This window comes from Oryzias latipes, chromosome 4 (genome assembly GCF_053564925.1).
Source record: "Oryzias latipes strain Hd-rR chromosome 4, Olatipes_Hd-rR_3.1".
NCBI classification, from domain to species: Eukaryota; Metazoa; Chordata; class Actinopteri; order Beloniformes; family Adrianichthyidae; genus Oryzias; species Oryzias latipes.
In genome coordinates, this window is record NC_136240.1 from 3,120,563 (window position 1) to 3,133,113 (window position 12,551).

General features: G+C 42.5%; 1 protein-coding gene across 1 annotated transcript in view; it reads left to right on the plus strand.

Moving 5' to 3' along the window:
* The window catches only part of slc5a9 (solute carrier family 5 member 9), a 43,582-nt gene extending 32,230 nt beyond the window's left edge, over positions 1-11,352 (plus strand). The window contains exons 13-14 of the mRNA XM_004067579.5: positions 8,070-8,285; positions 10,156-11,352. Of these exons, the coding sequence (XP_004067627.1) occupies positions 8,070-8,285; positions 10,156-10,464 (525 nt within the window). The 3' untranslated portion in view covers positions 10,465-11,352. The remainder of the gene's footprint in view (positions 1-8,069; positions 8,286-10,155) is intronic.
* Positions 11,353-12,551: the final 1,199 nt, after the last annotated feature.

Genomic DNA, 12,551 nt, shown 5'->3' on the forward strand with positions numbered 1-12,551 from the left:
ATGGTTTGGGGTGAGCTGGACCGCAGAGTGAAGGCAAAAGGGCCAAAAAGTGCTAAGCATCTCTGGGAACTCCTTCAAGACTGTTGGAAGACCATTTCAGGTGACTACCACTTGAAGCTCATCAAGAGAATGTCGAGAGTGTGCAAAGCAGTAATCAAAGCAAAAGGTGACTACTTTGACGAACCTACAATATGACATATTTTCAGTTGTTTCACACTTTTTTGTTATGTATATAATTCCACAAGTGTTAATTCATAGTTTTGATGCCTTCAGTGTGAATCTACAATTTTCATAGTCATGAAAATAAAGAAAACTCTTTAAATGAGACGGTGTGTCAAAACTTTTGGTCTGTACTGTAAGAATCCACCATCCACGTGGATAAAGCTGTTGTCGTAGTTCTGGCATTACCAATCAATGGCAAAATCAAAAAGATGGAGGAACACAAGAAACTGGAGAAATATCAGGGACTCAAGAGAAGAACTGAAAAACACTGGAGGAGTGGCTACAACAGATCCCTTGAAAGACCTCAGACATCTCAGTCCAGATAAGCACAGTGCTAGGAACAGCTAAAATACTGCAGGACCCTCAAGCTCCCAGGCCTCTGGTAAAGGACCCGAGCTTGGGTAAAAAAAACCACCCGCGAAGGGAGAGTGTATTTTTATATATACAAAAAGTGCCTCTCTCACCAGCCGTGGGTGCTTTCTCACCCAAGCTCGTAAAGAACCTATTTGTAAATTATGGTGGAAAATAAGTATTTGGTCAATAACAAAAGTTCAACTCAATACTTTGTTATTTTCCCTTTTTTGGCTTTGACAGCAGTCAAAAATTTTCAGTAAATGATCACAAACTGTTGCTGGTATTTTGGCCCATTCCTCCATGAAGATCTCTTCTAGTCCTTGTGCTATCCTAGGCACTTTAACATTGGGAGTTGGGTCATCTAGACCCCACAAGACCATGTCCATGGATTACATGAAATCCTATCCACCTTTATCCACCTTTGTCATGGTAGGGAGAACACGTCAATGCAAGGGTGGGGTCATAGGATAGCACAAGGGCTAGAGCAGTGATGTTTTGGGGTTGTCGCTGGGCAACACTGACTTTCAACTCCCTCCAAAGATTTTCTAAGGGGTTGAGATCTGGAGACTGGCTAGGCCACTCCAGGACCTTGAAATGTTTCTCATGAAGCCACTCCTTTGTTACCCGGGCAACGTGTGTTTGGAATCGTTGTCATGCTGAAAGATCCAGCCATGTTTCATCTTCAGTGTCCTTGCTGATGGAAGGAGGTTTTCACTCAAAATCTGAGGATACATGGCTCCATTGATTCTTTCCTTTACACGGATCATTCATCCTGGTCCCTTTGCTGAAAAACAGCCCCAAAGCATGATGCTACCACCCCAATGTTTTACAGTAGGTATGGTGTTCTTTGGATACAACTCAGCATTCTTTATTCTCCAAACATGACGAGTAGAGTTCTTCCCAAAAAGTTCTATTTTGTTTTCATCTGACCATAGGACACTCTCCCGATCCTCTTCTGGATCATCCAAATGCTCTCTAGCAAACTTTAGACGGGCCTGCATATGTACTGGCTTTAGCAGGGGGACACGTCTGCCACTGCAGGGTTTGAGTCCATGGTGGTGTAGTGTGTTACTTTGGTCCCAGCTCTCTGCAGGTCATTCACTAGGTCCCCAGTTGGGTTCTGGGACTTTTGCTTACCGTTCTTGTGATCACTTTGACCCCATGGGGTGAGATCTTAGGGGGAGCCCCAGATGGAGGGAGATTTTCAGTGGTCTTGTATGTCTTCCATTTCCTAATAATTGCTCCCACAGGTGATTTCTTGACACCAAGCTGCTTATCTATTGCAGATTCAGTCTTCTAGCCTGGTGCAGGTCAACAATTTGGTTTCTGGTGTCCTTAGACAACTCTTTGGTCTTGGCCATAGTGGAGTTTGGAGAGTGACTGTTTGAGGTTGTGGACAGGTGTCTTTATATAGATAAATGATGGGTTCCGGTTCCGGGTTACAGCACGGACGCGTGTTGCTCACTGTTGCTATACAACTATCTTCAAATGACTTAAAAAGTTGATTTTCTCAAAAAAGAGAGCCGACCATGGCCCATAGGAAAAACCAGGACTACGAAGACCTTAAAAAGACTCTTGATGAAATCCAAGCTGCGTTGTATCCTGTTATGGAACAAGTGAATCCTAAGCTAACTCCGATCTTGGAGCTAATGGAAGATTTCCGAAGATTCCGAGCTCAAAACAAGCAACGTGAAAACCGGGTCGACATTCTGGAGAAAAGACTGGACGATGTGGAACAACAAGTAAGGATGAATAATGTCAATCTCACTGGAGTACCGATCAAACCTCGGGCAAAGCTAAATGCAGCTGGAGTTAGCATTGCTAAAGCTAATAGCGCCAGCATAGCTAGCAGGACCAAGTGGAATCATTTCTCACGTCTAAAGGGATTTCCCTGGATCTAAACACCATTGAGACCTGCCACCCGCTCCCCAGGAGAAAGGAGACGGATAAACCAGCGATCATCATCAGGTTTGTGAATCAAAAACACAAGCTAGCTCTGATGAATTAAAGGAAGAACCTGAAGGGATCTGCTGCTTATCTGAACGACAATCTGACCAGAAGGAATACTGAAATTGCCAAACATGCCAGGCTTCTCAGGAAGCAGATGCAGATTGAGAACACTTGGGTTAAAGGCTGCAGGATTTACGTCAAACCACTCGGTCCACCGGACCGGTCCAAGGTTCTGGTTGTGAACACCATGAAGGACTTTGAGAAGTGTTTGATCACAGTCGTCTGAACCAACATGTAGTAATAAATCAAACAGCCAAATATCTTCAAGAACTATGACGCCTGGATTCATCACTCAAAAAGTCTGAAGTAACCTGATTCTCAGCAGAGAGTTCTGACCTACAGACAATTTGACCTCAACTTTCAGCGCCACTGATGTCAGCTAAAGAAGGATATGGACCTCTATCTAATGTCTGCAGACATAACATCGAAGAGAACTATAAACTTTGTTTTAAACCGAGAAGAATGGCTGTTTATCAGCAGAAGAAGGAATACCAACCTTGGACAATCGACAGATTATGGACCCTTTTTATTTTCCCGTGCAGCATTACTTTATTACAAAAAAAAAAAATACAAAAACAAAAAAAATAATAAAACAAATGATGAATCAATTATTGAAAATGGTTAAATTGATTGACTTTTAATGATATTACTTCACTTGCTCCAAAAAATTGATAAGTTGATTCATGATTTTTCCTAATGTAACATGATTTTGTACATATTTATAACTTTTGATACCTGATCAAATTTTGCTAAGAAGATTTTTGAAAGTGTTATAACTCATGTAAATGACTTTTATAAGTAACATAATCTGCATATATTTTGGATAACTGATCTGCATTTGCCATGTTGATTTCTAAAAGTTATTTTTTACATAGTAAAGTAATTCATCTTCGTCATGTGCTTTATTGACACTTAATGATTCTTAATTCTGTCTGATGAAAGCTAGGAACCGGATAATGATAAATCATGTTATAAAATGTTTATGGTAGAACAGGGGTGGGATTATATAAGTTCGCTTCCTTCCACTCCCTTTCAAGCAATATTTAATTTTATGTCTAATTATACTAAATTTGATTCGTCTTTGTATGAATGTATAACTGATGGTTGTATTGTTTTTGTGTATTCTTATTTGATTGCTTGAAATAAACCATTTCAAATCAAATCAAATCAACAACCAGTTCAAACAGGAGCCATTAATACAGGTAACCAGTGGAGGACAGAGGATCCTCTACAGAAGAAGTTAAGGTCTGTGAGAGACAGAAATCTTGCTTATTTTTAAGTGACCGAAAACCTTTTTTCCACCATAATTGCTGCACAGAGGAGCAGTGGTTAGCACGCTTGCCTCCTAGCAAGAAGGCGTTAGTTCAAGTCCCGGCTGGGGGACCTGAAACAGAACACCAACGGGGGACCTTTCTGTGTGGAATTTGCATGTTCTCCGCGTGCATGCGTGGGTTTTCTCCGACTGTCCAAAAACATGCTTCATAGGTAAATTGGTTACTCTAAATTGTCCATAGGTGTCAGAGTGCATGGGTGTGTGATTGTGGCCCTGTGACAGACTGGCGACCTGTCCAGGATGTCCCCAGCCTTCGCCTGTAAGTGCCAGGGATAGGCTCCAGCAGCCCCGTGACCTCGAAAGGGATCAAACGGAATAAATAAATTTACAAATATATTCTTTAAAAATCAGAAAAAGTGCTTTTCTGTGTTTTTAATTATTTTGTGTCTCATAGTTTAAGTTTACCTCTGATGAAAATTGCAGGTCTCCCTCATCTTTTTACGTGGGAGGTCTTGCACAATTGGTGGTTGACTACAACTACATTTTTTTGCCCCACTGTGTGTGTGTATATATATATATATATATATCTATATATATATATATATATATATATATATATATATATACATCTTTCTCTTTCGGCTTTTCCCATCAGGGGTCGCCACAGCGAATCATCCTTTTCCACCTCACTCTATCATGGACATCTTCTACCCTAACGTTAGCCAACTTCATGTCCTCTGTTAAGACATCCATGTATCTCCTCTTTGGCCGTCCTCTTGCCCTCCGGCCAGGCAGCTCCATCTCCAACATCCTTCTACCAATATATCCACTATCCCTCCTCTGAACATGTCCAAACCATCTCAGTCTGGCTTCTCTGACTTTGTCGCTAACACAGGCAACATGAGCCGTCCCTCTGATGTACTCGTTCCTTATCCTGTCTAACCTGGTCACTCCTAAGGAGAACCTCAACATCTTCATCTCCGCTACCTCCATCTCAGCCTCTTGTCTCTGTCTCACTGCTACCGTCTCTAACCCATAGAGCAGAGCTGGTCTCACCACTGTCTTGTACACCTTTCCTTTGAGTCTTGCTGGCACTCTTCTGTCACACAACACTCCTGACACTTTCCTCCACCCGCTCCAACCTGCCTGCACTTGCCTCTTCACCTCTTTTCCACACTCCCCATCACACTGAACTGTTGACCCCAAGTACTTAAACTCCTGCACCTTCTTCACCTCAGTCCCCTGTAACCTAACGCTTCTACCTTGATCCCTCTCGTTCAGACACATGTATTCTGTCTTACTACGACTGACCTTCATGCCTCTTCTTTCCAGAGCAAACCTCCACCTCTCTAGCTGTTCCTCCACCTGCTCTCTACTCTCACTGCAAATTACAATGTCATCCGCAAACATCATTGTCCAGGGAGATTCCTGTCTTACCTCGTCTGTCAGCCTGTCCATCAGCATAGCAAACAAAAAAGGACTCAAAGCTGATCCTTGGTGTAGTCCCACCTCCACCTTGAACTCCTCTGTCTGACCTACAGCACATCTCACCACCGTCATACTTCTCTCATACATGTCCTGAACTACTCTGACATACTTCTCTGCCACTCCAGACGACCTCATACAGTACCACAGCTCCTCCCTAGGCACCCTGTCATACGCCTTCTCTAAATCTACGAACACACAATGCAGCTCCTTCTGACCTTCTCTGTACTTTTCCATCAACATTCTCAAAGCAAAAATGGCATCAGTGGTGCTCTTACGGGGCATGAAACCATACTGCTGCTCACAGATCTCCACCTTCTTCCTAAGCCTGGCTTCCACTACTCTTTCCCACAGCTTCATTGTGTGGCTCATCAACTTTATTCCTCTATAGTTGCTGCAGTTCTGCGTGTCACCCTTGTTCTTAAAGATCGGAACCAGAACGCTTCTCCTCCATTCCTCAGGCATCTTCTCACTCTCTAAAATCCTATTGAACAACCTCGTTAGAAATTCCACTGCTGTCTCTCCTAAGCACTTCCATACCTCCACAGGTAGGTCATCAGGACCAACGGCCTTTCCGCTCTTCATCCTTTTCAGAGCCTTTCTAACCTCATCCTTTCCAATCTCTGCTACTTCCTGCTCCACAACAACCACATCTTCCTCCCTTCTTTCCCTGTCATTTTCCTCGTTCATCAGCTCCTCAAAATACTCCTTCCATCTTTTCTGTACACTCTCCTGGGTTGTTAGCGCCTTTCCATCTCTGTCCTTAATCACCCTTATCTGTTGCACGTCCTTCCCATCTCTGTCTCTCTGTCTGGCTAGCCTTTACAAGTCCTTCTCTCCTTCCTTTGTGTCTAACCTGTCATATAGCTCATCGTAAGCTTTCTGTTTGGCCTTTGCCACCTCTCTCTTCACTCTACGCTGCGCTTCCTTGTACTCCTGTCTACCTTCCTCAGTCCTTTCTACATCCCACTTCCTTTTAGCCAACCTCTTCCTCTGGACGCATTCCTGTACTTCCTCATTCCACCACCAAGTCTCTTTACCGTCTTTCCTCTTTCCAGATGACACACCTAGCACCTTCCTACCTGTTTCCCTTATAATCTCTGCTGTAGTTTCCCAGTCATCTGGAAGCTCATCCTGACCACCCAGGACCTGCCTCAACTTCTGCCTAAATTCCTCACAAGTTTCTTCATTCTGTAGCTTCCACCACTTGGTCTTCTTTTCTGTTTTCCCTCTCTTCTTCTTCCTGACCTCCAGAGTCATCTTACACATCACCATGCGGTGCTGTTTGGCTACACTCTCTCCTACCACCACTTTGCAGTCATTAACCTCTCTCAAATGACCTCGTCTGCATAGGATGTAGTCCACCTGAGTACTCCTACCTCCACTTCTGTATTTCACTCTATGTTCCTCTCTCTTCTGGAAGTAAGTGTTGACTACAGCCATTTCCATCCTCTTTGCAAAGTCCACCACCATCTGTCCCTCCAGATTCCTTTCCTTCACACCAAACCTGCCCATCACCTCCTCATCACCTCTGTTGCCCTCACCAACATGCCCATTAAAGTCTGCTCCAATAACAACTCTCTCTCCTCTGGGAAAACTCTCTATGACCTCATCCAACTCACTCCAGAATCTCTCCTTCACTTCTAACTCACAGCCAACCTGTGGCGCATACCCACTGACTACATTCACCATCACCCCTTCGATTTCTAACTTTAAGCTCATCATCCTGTCTGAGACTCTTTTCACCTCTAGAACACTGTTTACAAACTCCCCCTTCAGAATCACTCCTACCCCGTTTCTCTTCCTATCAACACCATGATAGAACAGTTTGTATCCTCCTCCAATACTACGTGCCTTGCTGCCCTTCCACCTTGTCTCCTGCACACACAGTACATCTACCTTCCTTCTCTCCATCATGTCTGCCAGCTCTCTGCCTTTCCCTGTCATTGTGCCAACGTTAAGAGTCCCTATTCTCAAACCTATGTTCCTGCCTTTTCCCTTCTCTCTCTGGCCACGGACCCTTCTGCCTCCCCTCTTTCTTCGACCAACAGTAGTCAAATTTCCACCGACACCCTGTATGTTAACAGCATCGGTGGCAGTCGTTGTTAACCCGGGCCTCGACCGATCCGGTATGTCTAAAGTGTTGTGGATGATACGGATGGTTATTTTGGCAATTTTTACGCCGGATGCCCTTCCTGACGCAACCCTCTCTATTTATCCGGGCTTGGGACCGGCACAGAGGCAACTGGCTTGCAACCCCTGTGGCTAGATTATATATATATATACATATATACATATATTTATATACATACATCTTGTGTAAGCTTTCAAAGTATAAACCTTGTAAAAAATGGAATAAAATAAACTAGGTACAGCTTTAGAATAAAGACAAAGATCTGCTGACCCTGATCATAGATGTATGTAGATTTGAAGAGCTGCACGTATCTGTACATGTGACAAAGCATTGAGGACATTGATTGACAAGGTCTCCAGCCAATCAGGATGCAGAGCTAGCTTGCTCTGCCAGACCCCAGGCGGCTGGCTGGCCGCCAAACAGTGAGCCGCAGTGGGTGCTGGCATAGTGAGCGTGATCCCTCCACTTTGAATTCTTTGAGATTAAATAAGGCTTTTCCATATATACAAAAACAAATAATCACACAAAAGTTCCACTTGTGAAAACCTTACGTAACCTTTTCTCACGTGTGGATGTCTGTGTCTATGTCAGGGTGCATTCTGGGGGCTGATGGCCGGTTTGGTGGTCGGGCTGATCCGCATGGTTCTGGAATTCTGCTTCCCGCCCCCTGCTTGTGGTCAGACAGATGGCCGGCCTGCTGTGGTGGCTGATGTTCACTACCTGTACTTTGCACTCATCCTATTGGCCTTTACTGGACTCGTCATTGCTGCTGTCAGCTTGGCCACTGCTCCCATTTCTGAGGAACATGTAAGGAGTCTTTACTGTTGTTTTGATGCGTGGAGTAAGTAATAAGCTTACTTATAAAAACTATTTTATGTTTAAAACTTTGCCCCACCGCTTCTGAGAAACTGAGAACAATGTGGAAACAAACTTTATCATCTAGAATTATTTTTTCTATCTGAGTAAACGGCAGAGTAGGATCTACAAAGATGGGATGTTCTGGCCCAGAAGCTTTTTCATTCTTTAAAGACAGAATATATCAAACTTCTTACAGCTGATGTGGGAAAATTTGGTAAGAGTCAAGCCCCGTGGAAACATTTATTAACTGTTTAGTCCTACAAAAGAAAATATGAGTTTAGTAAACTCTATTGTTAAGTCGTCATTTAAATTGAAATGCTCAACAAACTGCTATGAACCAGACCATAAGAAACATTACTAGAAGTTGGTTTGTTTTACTTTTTTAAAAATAATAAAAAAGGCGATCCACATATATTATCCTTCTACACTTTTTTATTTAGCCAGTCATACTTTCACCCTATCAACAGAACATGAAGATCATTAAGAGACTTTGTGCTAGAGTTGGGATTTATGGCTCTTTGGGAGACAAAACTTTGAGATCCAATAATAATAATAATTTCAAAGAGCTTTCAAAAGATTGGCTCATGTTGATACTTATTCAATTTTTAGAAGCCAAATTGGAGTTAATTAAGTTTATCATGAAAAGAATTCCAGAGGAGATTGCTGGGCTGAGATTTGGATCAGAATGGTGTCAAACTCTTATTTTCCACCAAAAATTGAATTTGTATCATTCAGAAATATTAATTACAGCTTCATTGACATGGGTGGAAAAGATTTTATAGTCTGATATGGATTCATTGTAAATATTCTTCTGCCACATCCATAAATTGACAGTGAGATCTCTACTTATCCTTTGTATAAAGAGTGTTTATGTGTGTAAAACTACTTTGACTAATGTTATAGCTGCAAGATTGAAAAAAAATCTTGCAGCTTTAAGAATGACAGAAGCACAAAGTTTAAATACAAGTGAGGACAGGTGATGGGAATGAAGATAATTACCAGACGTTGGACGGCAGGAAAGGACAGAGCTGAATTCTGACAGTCCATCCCCCTCCTCCCATGATTATCCCCTGGGCTGCATGGTGAAATACTAAAATAAATCTGGATTCATTGAATCCTGCACGGTGTGCTTGGCCAGCACCTAAAAGTCCTCTGAGGAACTGAACCCCAGAATCTATGCGTTCACATCGCCCTTGGCAACAGGGAAAAAAAAGTCTATGTAAATGCACAGAAATGCACGTTTCGGGCTTCTGCGTTAAAAACGTGCATTCACGCGTAGCTACGTTTTCCGCCTTGCTGTCAAAACACAAGGCCATTAAACGTGTGATAAGAAGTTAAACCAGGTAGAACTTTGAACCAATCAGGGACTCAGATTTGGTAATGACATATGGATGGCACCCCTTTTAACTCACTGAAGTCCCAACCATTTGAAAATTAATGAAGTATAAATTAAAAGCTGTGGTTCGTGCCTGGCCAGATTCCACAACACCAAGTCTTTCATAAATCGGAATAGAACTGTGAAAGAAAAAGCCTGGAGCAAGATTCACCAGATCTGCACCGTTACAACATTTCGCACCAAATCTCTTCCAACTGTAGGGGGCGGACATGTGCTAGTAAACAGAAAAAGAAATAAAAGAAAAAGAAGAAGAAGCCCCTCCCTGCTTGTCTAAGTTTAATGTCATGGGCAACAGTTTATGTTCTTTTTGTAGATTTGTAGATATATCATGTCCCTTCTATAACTTAGCAATAAAGTAGGGCGTTGTCACAGAAGGGGCTGACACATGAATGATAACCACTTGTTTTCTTCCCTCCTTTCCAGTTACACCGGCTGACCTGGTGGTCCAGATTCAGCACTGAGCCACGCGTCGATTTAGAAAATCCCCAGACTTCACCTGACCCAGGAAGCTGGACCAGCTCTGGAGCTGACAGCTCAACACGATCCAAATGGAAGGCAGTAGCTCTGTGGCTCTGTGGTCTGAGTGGTAAAAACCCTGAATCGGAACCTCCAAGGACTGAAAACTGTGATCAGAATTTCCTGCAAGAGAAGTCTGTCTGGAGAAATGTCTGTAATTTTAATGCTCTGCTACTGTTGGCTGCCAATGTCTTTCTCTGGGGATACTTTGCATAATGTACAACTTTTTTTCTTTGATCCATTTGTTTTCTGCAGCTTTACAGAAAAGGTTTCTGTTCGCCTGCAATCATTGGTGCAGTCAGCCCTGACTGTCTAAATCTGGCTTGGAACAAGGTTCAAACCTGAAAGCTGCCGCTCCATACAACCTTAAACACTCCTGAAGTTTAAATCTACTGCTGATGGCAGAAAGCAAGTGTACAAAGTTCGTTTTGTAGTTTTAATATCAGGTCATCCAGTTGAGAAGACATCAGTCATGTCGCCTACAGGTTTTTTGTTATCATCTACTGTTTTATACTTTTGATAAAACCCTACAGGCTGATTCATTCTCAAAATTAAACATGTCACTGTGTAAGAACGGGCGGAGTCACAGTCATAGCAACAACTAAGCTTCTGACAATGTTTGCTCTGGAAACTTTACTGTGAAAACCTTTGGTTTGTAACGTACACTTTGACAAACAGCTTCAATATGTATTTGGATTCTGGCTAAAGCATACAGTCACCCATGATGAGTAATTGTTGTAAATCAATTTTGTATTTTAAAACAGCTTTAATTTACCGTGAAAAATGTCCTTTAACTGCTGTTTGAGAGTTGTAAATTAAAACATCTTGTGTAGTGATTACAGTATTAAATGCTGTTAAGTATTATGTGGTCAATTATGTGGTCACTAAGGCAGCCCCATCACTTAGCTGCGGATATAGTTAGTTGCTGGCCTCAGAGGCAGCCCGGTGGGTAGATGGGACAGCAGTTGGGGCATGGGGAGGCAGCCAGCTCGGGCCTCTTCAACTTTATATTCTTAATAGTTGGACAGAGACACATTCTTGCTAATTTAGTTTCTGTACATTACCACAGAGAATTTTAAATAAAACCATTCAGATGTAATTGAAGTGCAGACTTTCAGCTTTTATTCTATGGGTTGAAAAAAAAGATTGCATAAAAATGTGAAAAACTAAAGCATTTTTTAAACACAATCCCTTCATTTCATGAGCTCATAAGTAATTGGACAATTGACTTCCATGCTATTGCATGGGCAGGTGAGGGCAATTCCCTTATGTCATTATGAGTGAAGCAGATAAAAGGCCTGGAGTTGATTAGAGGACTCGTGCTGCATTTGGAAGGTTTTGCCGTGAACAGACAACATGCGATGAAAGGAGCTCTCCATGCAGGTGAAAGGAGCCATCATTAAGCTGAGAAAACAGAAAAAAACAATGCTAGAAATGCTACAGTATTATGAGTGGCAACATCAACAGTGTGGTACATCCTGAGAAAGAAAGAAAGCTCTGGTGAACTGAACACAAAAAGACCTGGACGTTCACAGAAGACAACAGTGGTGGATGATGGCAGAATCATTTCCATGGGAGATGCGGAGTTTGAATTGCAGGGCATCACGGGCCAGCTACGGCTACGCCGAGGGGGCTGCCGGTATGAAGATAAAGCTAGACCGGGGAAGTATCGACAGGAGAACCGCGGAAGGCGGAAATGCTGCTACGTAGTCCTGAGAAGCTGTGTACAGTCATCAGGAACGCACAGCCGTCACAAAGCCCTGTCCTCTGCTGCTAACACAAAGCTACAAGCCTGTCCGCACTGTTCCTAGCCTGTCTGTGCCTCTTAGCAGCTGGACACACGGAAAGAGCACTGATGTCATCGCCCCGCCTCCCCGCTGGAAATGCTAAGTAGAATTGAATAATGCAACACTATTCACAGGGTGGATGTGAAAATGAAAAAGCAATGCCCTCTTTGCATTTTCGCTTTAATTACGACATAAATATTAAGCGGTTTTTAAGTAGTTTTAAGTATGAAAAAGCATTTTGGAGGATTGATTTTTCATTTTCATTTTGAGTCATTTGATGCAGTTATACCACGGAGTTTTAGAGCCACCAAAAAAAAAAGTAAAATTACGACATTTTAAGTCGTAGATTTATGAAAAGAAATCTCGTAAATTTACTCCCACAGACTTTGCTGCTTTGTGCCCAATATTGCTGTTGGGGTTTGACTTACAAACAAAATAAAAAAAAAAGTTCATATTTAATGCTTCCCCACTGTTTTTCTCTGTAATGTTAGTGGATAAAGTCAGAAGAAGAACAGA